Genomic DNA, 22,529 nt, shown 5'->3' with positions numbered 1-22,529 from the left:
TTCCCATCAACACAATTTTTCCACTACTTTCAAATTAGAAACTTTGTTAAATGAAATCTGCCCGATTTTCCTCACCTCCCACCTGTTTCTATTCCAGAAGAAATTTTGATCAGTCTTGAAGTCTCAGACAGCATTTCTATAATAATCAAAACATTTTAAAGTCCCTTTCTTTCAAAGATCCCAGAATACAGTGGGAAAAAGACCTCTTGCTCAACATCTCAGAAAAGGAGTGGAATGGCACCCATGCACAGAATTCACTCTAGTTCCATATGCACAAAGCATACAATCACTCAACTTAAAATCTTTTATCGAGCACATCTATCTCATTTAAAATTGTCCAAAATGTTTCCAGGGCAAGATCCAATCTGCGAACATTGCAATCAAGCTCCAGTCTCACTGGGCCACATGTTTTGGGCCTGCACTAAATTAACATCATTCCGGACCAAAATCTTTAAATGCCTTTCAGACAGCCTTGGTTGTCACAGAGCCCCCTAACCATTTAACAGATGTGTTTGGTGTACTACCAGATGTGCTTAAAGTGGAGAAGGACAAACAAACCATGATTGCCTTTACTACACTATTGGCATGTAGACTTATCTTGCTCAACTGGAAGAATTCTAGCCCACCTCTTTTAAGTCAGTGGGTAACTGATGTTATACACTCTTTGAAATGAGAAAAAATCTAATTCTCACTTACAGCATCTGTTCAAAATTTAAGACCTGGTAGCATCTAATCAATAACATTTTAGAATAAACATTGTGGGATATGGCCGGCCATTCATCCAGGCCAATATCCCCAGGCTGCCAGGTGGAGCCCTCCCTGTAGCGTGGAAGTGCCCCGAATGCCAGCAGGGAATTATGGACAGTGGACTTTTAATTCACAGCCCTGCTGGATACCATGGGGGCCGCCAGAGGACGCTACAGGAGTAAGGACTATTTTCCCTACACCCCGGAAGTACGTCCCAGTCACATGGACAGAAGAAATGACATGCTTCTGGGATGAAAAAGAAGAGTTTTTGATCTGACCCGGAGGTGCTAGGAAGTCACATGGACTGAAGGTTCAGAAGCACTTCCAGGTCAAGGAGTATAAAGGACTCTGGGAAATCCCAGATAGACGAGCTGAGCTGGGTGGAAGGGTGGCAACGCATCTGGCAGTGGAGGATTGATTATTGGTTATTGTATTGTATTATTGTTTGAGTATTGTGGAGTGGAGGGTGCTTTGTGCACATTTATTATTATTAATAAAGTCATTTTGGACTTTTATCTGGTGTCTGGCGTGTGGTCTGAGGGTTCAAGGGAGCGACAGCGCCCCTATCTGTCACAACATTTATACTGAGGAAAGGATTATCTTCCCTCTTTTCTACTCTTAAAAGTTCTTCTCTGGCTGTTGGCCTTCCTCTCTTTCTCTTGGGTGGGGGATGAATTTAGTTTTGTTGACTTGATTGTATGGAATGCTAGTTGTTTTTAATACATTTAATACAAAACACACAGGCATGCTTTTACTACCTGCATTAAGAAAGCTATAAAATCACACCTTACAACCAATTTATAGCCTAATTGTATGGCACAACATCACTTGTTTGGCACTCTTAGAAGACTGTGCAAATGGTCATATACAGCGCATCACTTTTTCCACATTTTGTTATGTAACAGCCTTATTCCAAAATGGATTAAATTCATTTTTTTCCTCACAATTCTACATACAACACCCCATAATGAGAACGTGAAAAAAGTTTACTTGAGATTTTTGCAAATTTATTAAAAATAAAAATAAACCTGGCACCATCCCTACAGTGAAGCATGGTGGTGGCAGCATCATGCTGTGGGGATGTTTTTCAGCGGCAGGACTGGGAGACTAGTCAGGTTAAAGGGAAAGATGACTGCAGCAATGTACAGAGACATCCTGGATGAAAACCTGCTCCAGAGCGCTCCTGACCTCAGACTGGGGCAATGGTTCATCTTTCAGCAGCACAACGACCCTAAGCACACAGCCAGTATATTAAAGGTGTGGCTTCAGGACAACTCTGTGAATGTCCTTGAGTGGCCCAGCCAGAGCCCAGACTTGAATCCGATTGAACATCTCTGGAGAGATCTTAAAATGGCTGTGCACCGATGCTTCCCATCCAACCTGATGGAGCTGCAAAGAGGAATGGATGAAACTGGCCAAGGATAGGTGTGCCAAGCTTTTGTGGCATCATATTCAAAAAGACTTGAGGCTATAATTGCTGCCAAAGGTGCATCGACAAAGTATTGAGCAAAGGCTGTGAATACTTATGTACATGTGATTTCTAAATTTTTTTTATTTTTAATAAATTTGCAAAAACCTCAAGTAAACTTTTTTCACGATGTCATTATGGGGTGTTGTGTGTAGAATTCTGAGGGAAAAAATGAATTTAATAATAAAATAATAATTCATTACATTTATATAGCGCTTTTCTCAGTACTCAAAGTGCTATCCACACAGGGAGGAACCGGGAAGCGAACCCACAATCTTCCACAGTCTCCTTACTGCAAAGCAGCAGCACTACCACTGCGCCACCTGTGAGGAATTTAATCCATTTTGGAATAAGGCCGTAACATAACAAAATGTGGAAAAAGTGAGGCGCTGTGAATACTTTCCGGATGCACTGTATGATGGGAATGAGCTTTTAGGGATCAGTGGATTTGGTCTTGACCATCATGAAGACTGGTTTATCAATTTAGACTTTCAAGGATCATTCTCTTGTAACTACAGTATGTGCTGCATTGGCCCAGGAACTAGAAAGACAGACTGTTTGAAATCAGGCTCTACATGTTAATATACAGGTTTTAAAATGATTGGCTCTCTGGCACTTACTAGAGGGAACGGACATTGACAGCACTCATATTGTAATACGTGCACCTATCCAGAATTAAGCTCCTTTTGTTAAGCATAAGCAGTTACATTCCATTAATGCACAAGTCATCAGTGATGTCAAGTAGAACATGAAAAACGTCATGGCTCAGTATACTGGGTCAACCCACGATTCCTTTATTTTGAGGTAAAGCAGCATTGACCAGAGGACTTGTTGATGTTGTTGTATATGATGGCTGTCTTGTTGGTAAAGTAACTGGCTGAACCCTCAGTTTATCACATGGACTATGTTATTCATTGTAACAGCAATCATGATTGCTTGGAGTCAAGCATACACATGTAAAGTTTTATAAATGAGACCCCAGGCCAAAGGAGCAGAATCCATGAAACAAAAATGCTTCATCCCTCGAAAGTCACACAGAGCTTCAAAATGTGTAAAATGTTTGTAGTCAAGTATTTAGCTAGGGACCATCCATCCATCCATTTTCCAACCCGCTGAATCCGAACACAGGGTCACGGGGGTCTGCTGGAGCCAATCCCAGCCAACACAGGGCACAAGGCAGGGAACCAATCCTGGGCAGGGTGCCAATCCACCGCAGGACACACACAAACACACCCACACACCAGGGCCAATTTAGAATCACCAATCCACCTAACCTGCATGTCTTTGGACTGTGGGAGGAAACCGGAGCGCCCGGAGGAAACCCACGCAGACACGGGGAGAACATGCAAACTCCACGCAGGGTGGGCCCAGGAAGCGAACCCGGGTCTCCTAACTGCGAGGCAGCAGCGCTACCACTGCACCACCGTGCACCAGATTTTACTGCAATGTTATACGCTAGCCTTCTGTTTACAGGGTGGATAATGTAAATAATACTTAAGTACACACTTCCTACAAAATAAAACGACTCCAAAGAACACACCTGTTTACTTTTGCTAACATTCTGGGACTTTTGTAAAAGCAGAAGGGTGGGGTCAATTCACATAATGTCTGCTATACAGTAGTGCTGTCTTCTGCTATGAGAAGAAAGACTACAAAACAAATCTAAATTCAAATAAGAGTAGGGCAATGTAGGGCTTTTTTTTTTTTGACTGTTTTTGTTACAGGAGACAGAATGGTGCTGAAGCGACTGGCCTATGGCTCCACACCTCTGGGTTTGACTCCCTGTCTGGAGTGTGTACATTTCCCTAGTATCTGAAGATATGCAGGTTAGGCCAAGGGAAAAATCTAAACTGGGCCAGTGCAAGTCTGCCCTATATCCATTGTCTACTCATTTTATCCCCCAAACTCCCTTTTAAAAAAAAACTTTTAAACTTTATTGATATCAGCACATTGGACCAAATATTTTATATAGGCCTTGTGTGTTACATTTGAGCACTTCAAATACTGTCAAAATCACGCACTTACTTTCCAAACCTTCTTATGCACATAATGTACAAGATTTGGGACTATACCATCTCTCTTGGCTTCTGGGTGCAAAGCAAAAACTAACCCTTTACTGTATATGGTGGCTGGTCATTGCAGGGGGCTCTTGCCCATCCATGTTATTGAGATGTGAAAGGAAGAATGTGCACATATTTCCAAAGACAATAACCAGCCTCGAATTTGAACTTACAATTCTGCATCACCTCTCTAAATATACTCCATCCAATCATCCTTTTCTCAAACCATATATACAGTTTAGTGGCAAGCCAGTGACTTTTCCAGGAGCAAAGCAGGAATCAGCCACAGGATGCCAGTCCATCACTAGACACACTCACCTGCTGCAGGCATTTCTGCTGGGTCACTTTAGTGTTGCCAATTAACCTGACACACACATTTGAGATATGGGGGAAGTTTGGAGTAACCTAAAAAAAAAACAAAAACAGTCACATGAGAAGAACATGACAAGTGTTGATATGACACCTCACAGACATCATCAAGGCTAGCATATGAACACAGGACTCTGGATAGTGAGGCAGCAGCACTAAATGTTATGCCACTGTGCTACCGTGTTAATCTAGTAACTGAAGAACAAAAAACGAAGTCCACACACTTTTTTACTAGCTCTATACAACACACATTTAGTAAAAGAGACTTTATTGATTCATACTTTCCATAGCTTTTGATTTGGCAAGAGCTGCTTCAGAGTCCACAGTTCAAAAGTTAAAATTGCACGCAAGTTTTTCTTTGGAGTAGCATATTGCAATACAAAGCGATTCCCTTGGACAGAATCAGTATTCAGCCATTAGGAGTTTAGAGTACTTCCAGCAGTTAATGCCCTGATTAACAGATCTGCCGAGTGGAAGTTTTCCAGTTCAGGATCATGATTAAATAATAAAAAAAAAATAAATCAAGTGTTTTAAGATGTGATGTGTTTCCAAAAAGAAGCTTATCATGTGATGGTATCAAAAAATGTTGAATGGACTGTGCACAGGATAGGACAGAGCTGATCAGAGTATGTGTGTGAACGGGTGTCCAAGTGAGTCTCTGCTGATAATCACACAATCTCAAATGGTGCATACAAAAAGGACAGACTTGAGTGTAAGTGACCTCAAAGAAACATTTGGTCTTGGACACTTGCCTCTACTAATGACTTAAACTGACAACTGTACAGTCTTTGAATTTATGGAATTCTTCATCTTAGCAAAGAGGCACTTGATCATCAATAGAGGACAATGAAAAATACCAAAGATGGAACACACAGCTGTACATTTCTTGAGATATTTGTAAAACCAGGCATTATTGCATCCCTTAAAATTCAATGACAGATTTCATATTGTCAACCTAGCTAAAATCAGAGCCAGGCTCCTCCTAACCAATAATGGCTATAGGTATTATAAGGCACTTTACTAAAACTATTTAGTGCTTGCTTGGCAACACTGCCAGCATATAAATATCAAGTATGTTCATCTTGTTTAATCCTAGGGTAGTCACAACTTTAATATCCCTGAAACTGAAACAGTAAACAAGTGTTTCACCTCCCCACATAAAAATCACATTTTTTTTCCTTTCTTTTTATAAGTCCTTGACCCGAGATTCCAACGCTACCAATTCTTCTTCCACTTCCCCTGGAAGATCCACATTTACTTGTTCTGTCAGATAACTGCGTATCTCTTTTGCTTCCTGCTCCCAGAATTCCCTAGGAAGGTCAAAAAGGGCTCCCATATTGACAGATGAAGACAGGCCAGATGTGTTGATTGATCCAGGAGCTGGGAGCAGTCCCACCGCACTAGACACTGCCACATCTTCACCCTGGCATCGGCGAAAGATCCACTCCAGTACTCTTGAGTTCTCCCCAAATCCAGGCCACAAGAACTGACCAGTAGCTTCATCTCGCCGGAACCAGTTGACATGGAATATACGAGGTAAGTGGGCACCAGGTCGACGAGACATAGATAACCAGTGAGAAAGGTAATGGCCAAAGTTATAACCAAAGAATGGACGCATGGCAAAGGGGTCATGCATGATGACTTTTCCTGTGAAGAGAAAAACATTTACACATCATAAAGGCTTGACGATAAATACAGAGATTTAACATAAAGTGTTTAAAGTTACCTTTATGCTCAGCTGCAGCTGTGGCTTCCGATCGCATAGCAGCACCCACAAACACTCCATGGCGCCAATTAAAAGATTCATACACTAGTGGAACACCTGCACACAAAAATCAAGTTAGAAATATGTGAACACTTGATTTTAATCGCAGCATTAATATAACAGAGACGCATACACACTACAAATTTGGGTCACAGTAGGTCAGTGACATTCCCTTATACATCACTTGCACCTTAGAAAGGGGGATAATCAGCACTGGAGTGATCAGTTATTTACAATGTGAGCAGGGAGACAATAGTCACAAATGATCAGCCAGACACCACAGGTTTAAAAGTCTATAGAACATAATTAAAATAGTAATGAATGTTTCAAATGTATGGTGTGTTATAGTACAGATTTTTAATAATATGGTATTACTGGGCTATATGTATGTTTTGATTTTTTTTCCAGTTTCTGTTTTCTTCATTTCATTGAACATTTCTGATTATTGTGTACCTGGTCACTTGGAAAATAAGACCCTAATACTCCCTAACACACACAACACGTGACAACATTCCAACTTGGGCTTCCAAAACCTCTATTAAGATACCACTGTGTACGAATCTGAACAAGAGCGGACATTATGTTAAGTAACATCAGTGCTAGCATTTTTGTACAAAAAACACCATGGCAACACAAGAAGGAAAAATACACTACTGGTAATCGTCATTACTGAGAATCGCAAACAGTGTATCATCATCTTGAAATGCATGTGGTTTTCTTTCTCCACTTAAACAGTCCAGTGCTGCAAGTAGCCAGAGCCTATTCTTACAGTAATGAGCACAAAGTAGGAACAAGTTTAAGATGAGATGCCAGTCCATGGATCAAAACTGGGGAGGCAACCATGTTCTTTACCACCATACTGCCACTGGAAGGTGTTTGAGTCTTGAACAAAATGACCATAAGATGCATACATCTCCATGGTTTTTGGTGCATGTAGCTATAACAATTAGCCTTGGATTTAACCAAAGGGGAAAAAAGTGGATATGAAAGGCTATTTTAAGCATGATACAACTGTTACCTCTTCCACACTGGTGTTCTTCTACAGATATTATTATTAATAATAATTTAATTTATATAGTGCTTTTCTCACTACTCAAAGCACTTTAACCTTGCCAAAGAGAAGGCAGATGATTTAATGTCCAATTTAGAAACCCTCATCAAATCCTCCTAACTTGTTTCAACTGCTTGACCCAAGAGCTTGAATGGATGGGAGTCTCACTTCTGAATGACACATTTCATATAATCTTCATTAAATGAAGACTGTTGGATACTCCATGGTCCTTTGTTACACACCTCTGGTTATCACAACTACACTAAAGAAAACGTGTATGCCTATATAATGTACCAAGTAAAAGAAAATAGGTATACAGTAATCCCTCGCTGTATCGCGCTTCGCCTTTCGCGGCTTCACTCTATCGCGGATTTTATATGTAAGCATATTTAAATATATATCGCGGATTTTTTGCTGGTTCGCGGATTTCTGCGGACAATGGGTCTTTTAATTTCTTGTACATGCTTCCTCAGTTGGTTTGCCCAGTTGATTTCATACAAGGGACGCTATTGGCAGATGGCTGAGAAGCTACCCAACTTACTTTTCTCTCTCTCTCTCTTGCGCTGACTTTCTCTGATCCTGACGTAGGGGGATTGAGCAGGGGGGCTGTTTGCACACCTAGACGATACGGACGCTCATCTAAAAATGCTGAAAGATTATCTTCACGTTGCTACCTTCTGTGCAGCTGCTTCGTGAAGAGACATGCTGCACGGTGCTTCGCATACTTAAAAGCACGAAGGGCACGTATTGATTTTCGGTTGTTTGTTTTTCTCTGTCTCTCTCTCTTTCTCTGCTCCTGACAGAGGGGGTGTGAGCTGCCGCCTTCAACAGCTTAAAAGCCAAACAGCCCTATTGATTTGTTTGCTTTTCTCTATCTCTCTGACATGCTCTGCTCCTGACGCGCACTCCTTTGAAGAGGAAGATATGTTTGCATTCTTTTAATTGTGAGACGGAACGGTCATCTCTGTCTTGTCATGGAGCACTGTTTAAACTTTTGAAAAAGAGACAAATGTTTGTTTGCAGTGTTTGAATAACGTTCCTGTCTCTCTACAACCTCCTGTGTTTCTGCGCAAATCTGTGACCCAAGCATGACAATATAAAAATAACCATATAAACATATGGTTTCTACTTCGCGGATTTTCTTATTTCGCAGGTGGCTCAGGAACGCAACCCCCGCGATGGAGGAGGGATTACTGTATAATAAGTAAATGTACATCATTCAGCAGTCACAACTATTTTTATACCTCCAGCCCCTTTTCAAGACTTCAAAAATGGGCTACAAGCGGCATAATTTAATTAAACACTGCTGATTACGAGTTGCAGGTAGATACAGAAAAAGCAAATACAGATAAGAATTCCACTGTACATGTTACATACAGTATAAGCTTCAGATGTAAACTATTCCTTTGTAAAGGGATGTTAAGCATTAGTACACTGAAAAGCCAAGTAGAATGTAACTTCATTTACTTGTGACACACATTTAACTGGCCTATTAGTATAACGATAGAATCTGATCATCTCTTTGGAAGTATATAATTATTAGCTGCCTCAAAAACTCTAGAGGAAAGTTTATCTGGTCCCTGTGGCTTCATTTCAGCCTTTTTAACTTTTGTAACTCTTCTCTCTCTGCAATCTCTAAATTGTTGAATATCTCAGTAATAATATTCCTATAGGAGGAAATTGACTTCTTCATATGATGATACTTCAGAAAATATGAATTGAGATCATTTGCTATTTCCTTTTCTGTACGTAGGGCGGCACAGTGGTGCAGTGGGTAGCGCTGCTGCCTCGCAGTTGGGAGACCTGGGGACCTGGGTTCGCTTCCCGGGTCCTCCCTGCGTGGAGTTTGCATGTTCTCCCCGTGTCTGCGTGGGTTTCCTCCGGGCGCTCCGGTTTCCTCCCACAGTCCAAAGACATGCAGGTTAGGTGGATTGGTGATTCTAAATTGGCCCTGGTGTGTGGGTGTGTTTGTGTGTGTCCTGCGGTGGATTGGCACCCTGCCCGGGATTGGTTCCCTGCCTTGTGCCCTGTGTTGGCTGGGATTGGCTCCAGCAGACCCCCGTGACCCTGTGTTCGGATTCAGCGGGTTGGAAAATGGATGGATATACAGGTAATGTTCTACAGACAGGCACGGTGCTGTGACTGCTACTCCAGAACATATAGACATTGAAATGAAGGACAAAATGGGTCAACTAAGGAGGAGTTCCTTTAAGTACGTTTTACTAACACTGGCATAAGAGGTTTTAAATCAGGTATCTCAAACTCCAGTCCTGGAGGGCCGCAGTGGCTACAGGTTTTCATTCTAACCCTTTTCTTAATTAGTGACTGGTTTTTGCTGCTAATTAACATCTTTTGAATTAATTGTAATTGGCTTGCTCTTGAAGACTCAAACCCAATAATTGTTTCTTTTTCCTTAATTAGCTGCCAAACAATAATGAGATACAAAATGAACCAAAACATGAGCAGCAGACTGCGACCATCATATAATATCTGAAAATAAAAAGGGTGGAGGCCTCAGGAATGTTGACTTGCTCAGGTGCCCAAAACATCAAAATCAACAATTTTGAAAATGTCTGCTATTGCACAATGAGAGCAGCAAGAAGCCATGGAATTAAAGAACGAGTTTAATTAACAACAAGAGTCGGTGCCTAATTAAGCAACTGGTTGGAGTGAAATTGGTTGGAGTTTGAAGCCCTGACTTAGTTGGTCTTCTGTTGTCTCCCTCACGTCACATTTCATTTCTGTTTAAGGAAAGAAGTGAAGCAATTCAGAGGAACAATGAAGAAATTCTGGAGAACAAATCTTAAAAAACAAGTCAATGAAAATTAATTCAAAAGAAGTTAATTACCAGCAAAAACATGTCACTAATTAAGAAAAGGGTTAGAATGAAAACCTGCAGCCACGGGGGCCCTCGAAGGACTGGAGTTTGCGATCCCTGTTTTAAATAGGTTTTCAATATATTAGAAGGCTTTAATAAAAGGAATGGTTTAAATGATGACTCTGAAATAACAGTATCTTATGAGCAATTTCATATTTGAATAGTATTTATGCAAGTATTCTTATGTAAGTAAAAAACAATATTTTACACACATACACCACACCACACATTGTGCAGTAAGGAACTACATTTTTTCTTAAGTATTTGAAGGATTTTTTTTTTAGAAAACAAAAAATTGCTGCCAAACTTATATTCTGATGCATACAACTAGTATGAAGGCTGAAAGTAGGAAAACCCTTCAGTATTCCTGCTATCGATGCTAAAGTAGGTGGATAACCAAAACAACTGTTTGATCAAAGTATTGTTTACGTCTACTGCACAATATTACAAGAACCCCATCCAAGGTTCTTTCCTCTCCTGCACCTAGTGTTGCCAACAAATGTTTTGACCTCCGAGATCCAGAATTGAATTAAGCAGTTGCAAAAATAGAAAATGTTGAGGCATTCATCCATCATACACTAAATATAGAGGCTTTAACAACTCTTGTTTTGCTATGAGTACTGACACACAAGTGCTTCCTTCATTTACATTAGCAGATGAAATGCCTGCATGTGCAATCTTAATGGATACCGATTTTCACTTCTGCAATTGCAACATGGCTATCTCCTAACATTTTGTGTCACTGGTCACCCTAAGGATCTTTCTTTCTTAAGAAAGAAATTAAGAGTTTGTCCTATATCTTATAAACGGTAACTGTCTGCTGCATACAGAAGTAACAAATATTTCTGAAGAAAATGTAATTTCTAGTTCTGATTTTACAAATTATGCCCATATTCTACAGAAAGCTTTCCAACAGAATACCGTTTTCTTCAGTTAATACATACCTTTCTCTAAAACACCTTTACAGAAATTCAACAATGTGAGCCTACAATTTTAGGAGTGTCACTGTCCTTCACCTTGTAGCTTAGTTTTATCTATTTTACACTGTCTACATTTGCCACTCACAATGTGTTTAATTCTTTCTAAAGTCTAACCAATATCATACACACTCACCTTTGGGACGACGACCCCCAAAAATAATGGCATCGATTGGTACTCCCTCTGGACTCTCCCAGTCTGGGTCCATAATTGGGCACTGTCTGGCTGGAGCACAGAATCGAGAGTTTGGATGTGCACATGGCTCTTTGTCTCCTGTGGGAGATATTTGATACATGAATATCAGCATAAATACCAATGCCACCAATACCACAGTTACATTACTATGGTAAATACAAGTCATTCTGAATGTTTAAGCATTCACAAATCTTATTTTCTAGGCTACTGAAAATGAAAATAGAGCCTATATCCATTTCTGGGCTCTTTAGTTTTTAAAGATTAAATTACATTTCATTCATCTGTACAATGTTTTTGCAGTAAACACAATAATACTTTTATCACCTGGTTTCCATTTTTGGCCAAGCCAAGATGTAACAGTGACTCCAGGTGGAAGTGGTTCTTCAATCCCCTCCCAGTATACCCCACCATCACTTGTCTCTCCAACATTAGTGAACATGGTGTTACTAAGGACTGTCCTCATTGCATTTGGGTTGGTTTTCATTGAGGTGCCAGGGGCTACGCCAAAGAACCCATTCTCTGGATTAATGGCTCGCAATCGCCCTAGAGAAACAAAAGGATAAAGTCAGATTCTCCCTTTACAACATGAATTAAAACTGCTCCGACACATATACCTTTAGTTTTTTCTTTACATACCTTGGCTATCAAATTTCATCCATGCAATGTCATCACCAACACATTCTACCTTCCAGCCAGGCAAAGTTGGGCACATCATTGCCAAGTTGGTTTTGCCACAGGCACTAGGAAACGCAGCTGCAACGTATTTCTTTATACCTGCTGGATTAGTAATGCCAAGAATCTAAGAAATAAGAAACAACACATTTACATAACAAAAAGTGGAAAGGAATGCAGCTAAAACAACTTAAACTACTAAATTCTTGCTTTTCCTGTTCCCCTCTCCATATGTGGCTTGACCTTTTCACAAAGAAAAAGACGTTTCCAACTTTCAGATTCTAATGCTTGAAACACAAAGACACTGTTCTCCTCCAACCCCACCCCATTTTTTTTTTTTTTTGGGTTAAACTAGCCCCCTTACCAGCATGTGCTCAGCTAACCAGCCCTCATCTTTGGCTATCCGGGATGCAATTCGAAGTGCAAAGCACTTCTTTCCAAGGAGGGAATTTCCACCATAGCCACTTCCAAAAGACACAATTTCTCTGTTGTCTGGAATATGAGCTATAAGCGTCTTTTCTGGGTTACAAGGCCAACTGTTCACTAGGGGGGCTGCAGGCAAGACACAAAGACTTACAATTATTGAGAGTCACGTTTACAAATAAATATTATAATGAATCACTTGCAAATCATAGCACTGGAAAAACAAAATTACAGTAATTTTAATATCACTGATGTAAAGACCTAAAAAAGCCATTTATAATTGCAGCATTTACAATTAGTCCTACCTTTCAGAGGCAATGGTCGCCCAACCGAATGCAGACACTTGACGAACTCTCCATCTTCCAAACGCTCCAAGACATTTGAACCCATTCGGGTCATAATACCCATACTGGCAACAACGTATGGTGAATCTGTAAGCTGCACCCCAAACTTAGAGATTGTCGAACCAAGGGGACCCATACTGTAAGGGATGACATACATCTTCCTCCCTGTTGAATTTCAGAAGGGAACGTATTAATTATTATTTAAAATTGGATTCTCTCTAAATAATTTGGACTTTGAGAAATGGTGGTGCAATGTTCACAGCAACTGTTACTACGACATTGCCATTTTTTCCTCAAAGTGGTTTATATGGAAGAATATCAAACTATTTAATTAATAAAAACAGCAACTTTTTGTATTTTAATTAACTATTCAACATAGAGCACAAAGATTTATTTATTTGCAAGCTGTTTTTGCAGGCTTATTTTTCAGTTCAAATGATGATTGGCAAAAGAAAATTAATGTTACAACAACTTACAGTTCATTTGCTTTGTTTCTTTAACACAGACTTAATACAGTTGAGTCACACATGAAATTATTCTAGGATATAAATATCTGGGACTATAAAACTAAAATGAATACATATAGAAAAAGTGTTATTTGCATGAAGAAGTGAACAAATCCACAAAAAAAGTATTTTGCTCATGTGATGCAGTGGCTAGGGACTGGGATGGTAACAATTCAGCAGTTGTTCAATCATTTAAAACATGTAAACTACTGCTAATTTAGATTTCAGTTGTGAAAGCTTAATTGCCTTGCTGCATTTCAGTACTTGATAGACTTACTTTGAGACATGTTGTTTGTTTAAATAGACACATGAGGGCAGTATTTACGCTATACACCAGATTGTTTTATGTCCAAACGCAAAAGGGACACCTTCAGAGAAATATACTGTATTTACTTTGAAAGGATGATGAAGTTTGCTGTAAAGTACATTAATACTTTGATTAAACATAAAAAATATAGCTAATTAATTATCTTGGAGGAGGAAACCACCATCCATCTAGAATCACTGTCGCTGGTTATACAGGTAAACATTTTAAAGACATAAGAGCCGAGTTATGGCACGTGATTATGAAGACACATAAAACACTGTGGCCACTAAAATTAAATTGCAAAACACACTGACCCTTTGAGAAGCAGCAGAAACAAATGTGATGCAGCAAACAGTTTAAATATGAAAGGTGAAACTTTATGCTTTGTGTAATTGTAGATTTTAAAGATAATTATATTTTGGTTGCACGCCTACACTGAAGAACTTTTTTTAATTTCTCCTCACATTTATCTAGGCAACCTGTTTTCACTTCTCAGGATTAGATACCAAAGAGCAGTAGAAACACAGGATTGATTCACTCACTGCCTACAGAAAGCTCTACATCTTTCACCCCCTATAGCCTCTTCTTAGCTTAATGGCTTGATGCAACACAGCTTGTTTGTCACTGCTTGAAATCTCTACAAATGGTCATATACAGTATACAAAGGGAATAAGCTTACAGGGACTGGTCAGATTTTTTTGTTTGACTAGCTTATGAGCGGATTTGGGCTCCCAAGAGCCATTCTCTTAGAATTAAGTGCTGGGTTAGGCCCAGCACTGGAAATACAGAATGGCCAAAATCAGGCTATACCTGTTCATATCCAGAATTTAATAACGGTTAGCTTCCTGGTAACAGACCCACTATCAGAGGTAACTAGCCAAAAGGTCAGAAATAGCTCAGGCAAGCTTCAGCTTCATCATGCCTGCTGTGCAGGAAGCCATAAATTGACTGATGAGGTGCTACATTCAGTTTCTGTAAGGTGCACAGGCCAACATAAGGCAATTTTTAGCATTGTCCAGTTTTCCCAATGGAAAAGGTTCAATTGATTACACTTACATTGCAATACGGACACCTATTAAGAATGAAGCTGCATTTTTTTAACCATAAGCAATTACATTCCATTAGCATAATAAAGCTAACAAGTGTCATAGCTTGGTGGCCCAGGTCAACCCATGATTCATTTAATTTGAGGCAAAGTAGCACTGGCAGAGGACTTGCCGATGGTGCTGTATATATGATGGCTGGATGCATCAGGTGGGAGGCTGCTCTACCGCCCAGTGAAGGTTTGCAGCATTGTGACTGCATATTTATGAGGTTAATTAGCGTGGTCCATATATGCCGGATAGAGGGTGGCAACCTGGCGGGGTTTACATATGCACATTTACAAGACAACTGTGATTTATAAAGGGGAAACTGCAAACAAATGTGTATACGCAAGGTTTTATACATCAGATTTTTTTTTTGGTATACTCTTACTTTCACACACGGAGCCATGCAAAGTTTTATAAATAAAACACTTTGGCACTGGCTTTGTGATGATAAACTCATTCGTGTGAAATGGTATTGCTTTTAAGTTTTCTGCTTTTTTATTTGGCACCGGAGGGTCTAACCTGATTTACATAGGGGCTTTTGGAGCCCTGTCCATGGGGCTGCTTGCTTTATCTTCCTTTTGCAGGTTAAAGAGCAGGACTGAAAGTGGTTTACATCGTAAGCAGTTTTTCTGCTTCATTTCCCAGTCCTATTTTTGCGAATACCTGGTGGCACATCCCGTGCTTCCAGCCAGCAATATACTTGTATGTGTGCCTGTGAGTCCAAACAGTGTGCACGCTTAATGTGGGAGCCCCGAGAGTTAACAGGCTATGCCTGCAATTGACTTCTGAGTATATACAGTACATAAGCTCTTATTCCTAAACAAAGATGTAAAAAAAAGGATGGGGTTTGATTTGTTTTCAAATTTGTTGGGTTATAAATGGATCTGTTTGTATGGAATGATTACAATGAAAATTAATAAAATAAAAATATATATAATTTAAAAAAAAAAAAAAAAAAAAAAAAAAGAAAAAGAAAAAAAAAAGGGTTTTTGGTAATTAACAAAAAAAAAAAAAAAAAAAAAAGATTGAAATACTTTTGCACTTAATGAAAAAAAAAAAATTATTACATACATAATGCATAAGAGGGCGCCTGTCTTTAACAATTGATGCTTCATTATGGGAAGTCAATGAATGTGAGAACATCAAATAAACTGCAGAAAAATTATAAAAACTTAATACTGACCCAGTAAAAAAGCTGGAAACAGCAATCAACAGGAGGTCACATTTTGAATCTCTTGTATTAAAATTTGCAAATTTTTGAAGTCAACAACAATGTACTGTCAGCTTGGCAGATGGCTCTGATCTAATGCCAGCTGTAGCCAGCCTGCTAAGACGCTGCTAGAGTGAGGGGTTATGGATATCAGGGAGAGAGTCTGCAGACAATGAATTTGTGACACAAAGTGTCTCACTGGGAGGCAATTCTCAGATGCTGGGTTAAATAAGAAAAAAAGCTACAAAAAAAAGAAACAACCAATAAAGGGAAATCATCATCAAGGACAAAATAAAAAGTGGAAAACAAATCCATGTAAAACAATACACAAAAAAAGGAAACAAAGACATATTGGTCTGCAAAATCAATTTGTCTATTTGGGTAACCTGCCTTACCCGCCATGCAGCCTGGAAAACGATCCTGCTTTGCTCTCTCAAAGTCACTCTCAGACATCCAGTTACCCAACTGGCTCTTGCCGCCCCCCAGTGGAATGGGGATGGTATCACGCTGTCTCTTGGACACAATGACTGTTTTGCTCTCCACCCTGGCAACATCTTTGGGATCAGTACGAGCCAGCCAACTGTAAGACAATGGTATTACACACCACTCTTACACACCCTTGATATGTCAGCCACACAACTGCTGTCCCACCACAGTTCCGGAACTCACCAGTTCTTGTATTTTGGAAGTTTCTTCACCATTCCATCTCCTTCTAGAATGCCTAGGATTTCAGCAGTCTCCTCCCGTGTGCCAGTGCATACATGTACGCTGGCAGGCTTGCAGAGCTCAACAGATTCCGCTACGAACTGCTTAACTGATCGAGGCACCACATCCAGTGAAGATGCTGAGCGGTAAGCAAACCTACTAGCCAAAGGAAAATGACAGAGCTGCTTCAGAGAGCCAGAACTCAGCCTAGAAGAAAGCAACAAACGAGAACATTTTAGAACTTGACTTCTACTGCATGACACTTGTGTGGAACTGCATATCATATTGATCAAAACAAATAAAAAAAAAAAAAAAAACAGGTCTATCAGTTATCACACGTTGCTCTGTTTATTATGTGACACATGCTGGGAGCAGAATTAAGACCACCCCAAAGGAAAATGAACACTCTGAATGCTCCCAAGTATGTTCTATTCTCTTTTCAGGTTGAAACTGTAAGTGTTTGAAGAGGTACATGCTCCTAAGTAGTTAATACAGCCCATGAAGGTTGTAGAGCAGGAGAAGGAACTACAGCCCCATTGGGTCACTTGATGCAACAAGAAGGATAACAGTCATCTCACACCAGCCTTCTTCACTGAAGGAAAAAAAAATAAAAACTCTGCCTGGAAGGCCACTCCTGGCATCAGATTTGTACAATATATGCCACCGAGACAACTATTTGGATAGGGAAACAGACACTTTTTAAATTAGTATTGAAAATAAAACATCTTGCCTGGCTTTTTAAACTGAACCTGTGGTACTTGGTCTTGGTTTGACAAGTGCTCTCCAGTAGTCATACCATGAAAATGGCAAAGAACCAAGTTCACAATTCAGGAAGGAAGCTTACTGTTCAGTGGTAAATAAATAGGGAGCAGTAAAGAAAGAAAACATTCCAAGTATGAAAAGGTAATCAGAGAAGGAGAAGAAATGTGGCCCTTTTATATAAAGTACTCTGTTCAGATGTTGTGAACATACCCAGGCCCAAGATAGGGAGATGCCAGATGTGTTGCAGTTCAAACAGCTAAAACCCCAGTAGCAACCAAATGATCGAAATCACTGAAAAAACTGCTATGACAACACCCACCCCACAAAATGAGATGCAAGGATCGTGGTATACAAGGGGGTCCGAATATACTATTGTAAGCTCTCTCACTCGATCTCTGTCACCAAAAAAGCAGCTTATTTAGCCTCGGGCTAAGAGAAAATGGTGGATATCTATCCGCCTTTTCACATAAACATGTGCTTCAGTTTGTTTTAATTAGGTGTGGAAACATGCAGAATAAATATTTTGGAAATTGTCAGAAATGTGCAAGACATTTTCTTAACATTTTTCCCCATTTGTGAATTTCCCCTTGGGATTAATAAAGTATCTATCTATCTATCTATCTATCATTGCTGCTTTTAAAAAAAATGCATGGCAGACATTTAGAAATACATACACTTTGAAGGAACACCACACGTTTTTCAGTCCAAAATGTTTTACATATTTTTCCAATTAGAGCAATAGTTGATTAAGCCACTTGCTCAGGTTCACAAGGCAAGTCAGTGGTGGGAACTGGACTGGCAACTTTTGTAGCCTACAGCCCAAATATTTAATTACTAGGTCACTATCAACTTACCTAAACTGGAGTAAATGTTTTCCATCAGAACAAACGTTTCATAAGAGATGAATTCATAAATGGAAGCAACACATGGGGAGTCTGTGAGCTAAATGTACAAGTCTTCAGTTCAAGACACTGAACACTACTGTGGTGGTGCAGGGCACACTTGATCTTGGTAGATGCAGGATTTTGATCAAATCAGACACCAAAATATTTATGCACTGTAACTGTATAAGAAACTCATGCTGAATTTGACTTGATATGATTTTCTTCTCATTTTGATGGTCCTTCAGATATTGGCACAGAACATGTTTGATTCCCTTAATCTCAGGCAAGTCAGCATGGTGGTTTGGAGTTTAGTGCTACTCCTCCTAAAGCCTTATAGTTCTTAGTTCAGATTCCAGTCTATGACTGTGTAGGTTCTCCTCCCTCATCATAAAGACGTGAGGTCAACAACTAGAAATCACTCAGGACCCCACCCCTGTCTGTTTCACATTTCTGTACACATTGAGGCTGACTATAAACACAATGCAACAGCAGTTTACTCAGTTGAGCTAAAGGGAACTTCCTTTCGCCCGAGTAAGCAAGCAAGCAGGCTTCTGAACTGCAACTGCAAGCATGACACATTATGCAGTAGGCTATGTCTCCATTTTTCCACCTTTGCTACAGGTTAGGTTAACAAGTGACTGTATATTTTCAGTGTATAAAAGTGTAGTGTATGCCGTATTATGAATTATCACCACTTGGTGGTTCCAAGCCTGTGCCTGATGTTGCCAATATTGGCTTTGACTCTGAACTGTGTTAAATCGAGATCACATTACACGACTTCTAGTTGTGTGGCACATCAGATTTGCTAACTGCAGTTGCTGATCTTGTCGCCAGACCAGGTCAATTTAAATGGCTGCACATGTCACATTTACAGACTGAGTGCTGAACTACTAGCAGTTGTACTCTCTACTCGCCCCTTTTTCTGATACCAAATAGTGTGCTGCCTGTAGGAACTGGCACTGTATTAACAGCTACAGTAAGTTCAGGTGCAATATTAGCCCCTTTTTTCCCCACTCTATCACTGTAGTAAAACATGAAGCATCACACAGATGAACATCCCTTCATACTCTGAGGTGTGAAACATACGTGTTCTTTGATCTTTGTCACTGCATTACATACATTGCATTTTAGAATGAGCATTCATTGGTTGTCAGCTCTCATGTACATAGAGCCCGAACCTGTGACTGAAGACAAACTCAAACCTGCATGATTTCAGTGGACTGAGACTCTTTGTATATCACATTAGGCAAATGGTTTCACAGGAGCAAACCGCCCGACTGCCTCCAGCTCACTAAGATCATGTAAATGAATGCTATGAATGAAAATTGTTGGAAAGGACACATAATGCGACATGGGCATTAAGCAACTGTGAGAATGGAAAAGCGGTTGGATGCAGATATTACAGCCATACCACCTGCACTTCAGAACATGTAATCCACTTGAAGGTAAGTATATTTGGGTCCCGCCAGTGCTTGGATGGGAAGCCAAACAGGAATGTTTGGAGTGCTGCTGAAGGCGGTGTTGATGAAGTCAGCTGGGGATGCATATCTTGTAACCGGCATGTGGATACCAATGCTCCAGTGATGGAGACACTTCGCTTTAAAAGAGTCCTTTGGATGAGACGTAAAAACTGAAATCCAATAATGGCTGCCGTCATATCCACTAAGTGGATGCTGCACATTCGTGATGGTTCAAGTGGCTCCCTATTGTCTTTGTAATGTAATTATTATTTTGTTAAAGGCTCCCACAACACTAAGGGTACGTAACAGCGAATGAAAAAGTGTTAATAAGTACCCATCATTTACATGGACTACACAAAACTGGCAAAATGGAGTGAAGGGAAACTGCAAAACACCGTTTGGTATTTGTTGGTCTGGTTGGAAGGATGCGATGACCTGGGGACCAGTTTGAGTTTGATCAATAGGTTGGCACACCAGGCTCAAGTGAAGCAGGCAGCTTGCACACAAAGGAGGGTGTTTCTTTCCTCTGCTTCTGATTGGTCTGCTCATGGGAGGTGACTTTTCTAGCAAGAAGTAAAACACCAGGATATAATGTGAGCAAAGTTCGCGCTGCAGCAGAGACCAGGATCTGCAGAAGTCGCGGCTACATATTTGATAGAAAAAAAGGCTCAGCATCAGAGCGCACCTTTGATAAACCAAGTTGGAGAAGCTCTCGCATTTATCCCGACATCCCCACCACCAAACCCCCATTACAATTACAGGTCGAAACGGACACCAGTTCTGTGAAATGATTACAACTATCAATTGCTTAATCCACACTCCAATGATCTAGGTGAAAGGTCACACGAAACGAGGAGGCTGACGCGCAGTATCACGTGATTATCAAATATTTCGTGAACGCGCCTTCCAGAGGAGTAAAACATCTTGATGTAGTAAACTCAGAAACGGGTGCGCTTTCGGATGAACCTCTTGAATGATCAGGACGAGATTCAAAAAGTTGGTAAAGGGGCTAAGAGCATTCAAGGAGAAGCGCGGCTACCTCCGTAGCTCATAACATGCAGCTAGAAATGCGGAATTTATCACTGTAGTTTGGACAACTCACCCCACAGCAGTCAGCACCTCCCGGCACACGCTGTCCTGTCTTCAAATATTACATACAAAGTTACAGGGCGCATAGAGCGACTTACCCCAACATCCTGCGGCAAAATGACTGCATGGTGTTGCACGGTGACACTGCGTGAGTGGATAAACTGCCGAAGTTTTAGCGGGTGTCCTTCTTCTAGTCGTTGAGTCACAGGGAGTCGCACAAACGATTTACCATTGCACGATGTGCTGTGCGGCGTGGAGCTGAGCTTGGCACGGAGCAGGAGGGACGGACGTGCGTACCACTACTGTCTGCCTGTCACTGGACTGCCGACTCTTCACCTCCCTCCTTCTCTGTCCCTACCTATCCGGGCGTCGCTATCTCGCCTCTGTTTGGACGACTCAGCAAACCGGCTCAGATTTCCGACCTTTGACATTTGCGAAGAGCGAACAACAACTAATCCCCGCCCCTCCCACGTGGGGGACGAGCCTCCCTCCAAGGAGGGGAGGTGGGCTGGGATGCTGCGTGGCACGCTGTCGACACTTCTTCAATATCGGAAACATCATCTGGGATAACAGTTAGGCTTTGGCGTTTTGTTGGTACACGTCAGCCAGACCGGCGGGCTGCTTTCGGTTTGCTACCCAAGTGGCAGCCTAGAGTCTGTTGGTGACGTCACGCATCCACGACCCTAATTTAAATAGAGGGCGGGAAATCTCTGCCAGCTGGACTACATTCATCCGTGAAGAGGATGGTGCAACACCACGTTAACATTGCGAGACAGAATGTGCACCCTGTGCACTCGGGGACAGTCAATAACTGAAACAACAAGCGCGCTAGGGGCGGATCTTCGTAACGACGAGCTGTAAAACACGTAGAATTGGCCAGCTCCCTCTCGCCGGTCCTTCTGATTCAATACTAATTCCTGCAGAGGGCGCAATATTGGCAATGGACCACTGTACTGTAATCAGCATTATTTAGATACTTTGTTACTCTGTGCCCTTTGCCTTAACGTTATCGTGAAACCAGATTGGAGACAAACTTTGATCTTTCATATCTCATCTTAAAGTGCCAGACTCCACTGCGCCGAAAACGGAAGATCAGTGAAGTAAACCATCGGCTGCACGGTTTATTTTGCATGGAGTGAGAGTTCAATTGACTTTCGTGATGCCCACGTCTTAAATCGAGTAAATCGGACCTTGTGAGAGAGTGCGCACTGTGACGGACTGGCGTCCCGTCCAGAGACAGTTCTCGCCTGTGCCGAATAAGTGGGTTTGATGATGGACGGAGGAATGAAAGGCTGTGTGCACTGTTAAAAATAATGCGTAAAAATGACAGTTTACAGGATTGGGTGGTTTCTCATAGATCAATTACTTGAGAAGGAACCATTTCATTCTGGAAAAGTTCTTTGGGCTTTGAAGCTTTGAAAACTGAAATATTTTTTGTATAGTTGGCTACTTTCACAACAGATCAGGAAAATATGAATTTAGTGTTTGCTGTTGTATGCAAGAGTCCTTTTAAAATCAGTAACCCTTTGGTGCTTTTTCAAATCTGTTATCTATTAATAGTTATT

The 22,529-nt window shown here is 40.7% G+C and overlaps 1 protein-coding gene across 1 annotated transcript; it reads right to left on the bottom strand.

Annotated features, from left to right (window-relative positions):
- Positions 1-4,895: 4,895 nt before the first annotated feature.
- pck2 (phosphoenolpyruvate carboxykinase 2 (mitochondrial)) lies at positions 4,896-21,386 on the bottom strand. The gene is made up of 10 exons (XM_028793697.2): positions 21,063-21,386; positions 16,734-16,976; positions 16,460-16,644; positions 12,912-13,115; positions 12,548-12,735; positions 12,148-12,310; positions 11,836-12,054; positions 11,452-11,589; positions 6,371-6,466; positions 4,896-6,291 (listed from the first exon to the last, which is right to left on the bottom strand). Exons 1-10 carry the CDS (start codon positions 21,089-21,091, stop codon positions 5,831-5,833), a joined length of 1,926 nt encoding a protein of 641 aa, XP_028649530.1. The 5' UTR covers positions 21,092-21,386; the 3' UTR covers positions 4,896-5,830.
- Between the last annotated feature and the right edge of the window lie 1,143 nt (positions 21,387-22,529).

This window comes from Erpetoichthys calabaricus, chromosome 2 (genome assembly GCF_900747795.2).
Source record: "Erpetoichthys calabaricus chromosome 2, fErpCal1.3, whole genome shotgun sequence".
NCBI classification, from domain to species: Eukaryota; Metazoa; Chordata; class Cladistia; order Polypteriformes; family Polypteridae; genus Erpetoichthys; species Erpetoichthys calabaricus.
Note: the sequence above shows the minus strand (reverse complement) of the source record. Positions and strands in the feature narration are given on the sequence as shown.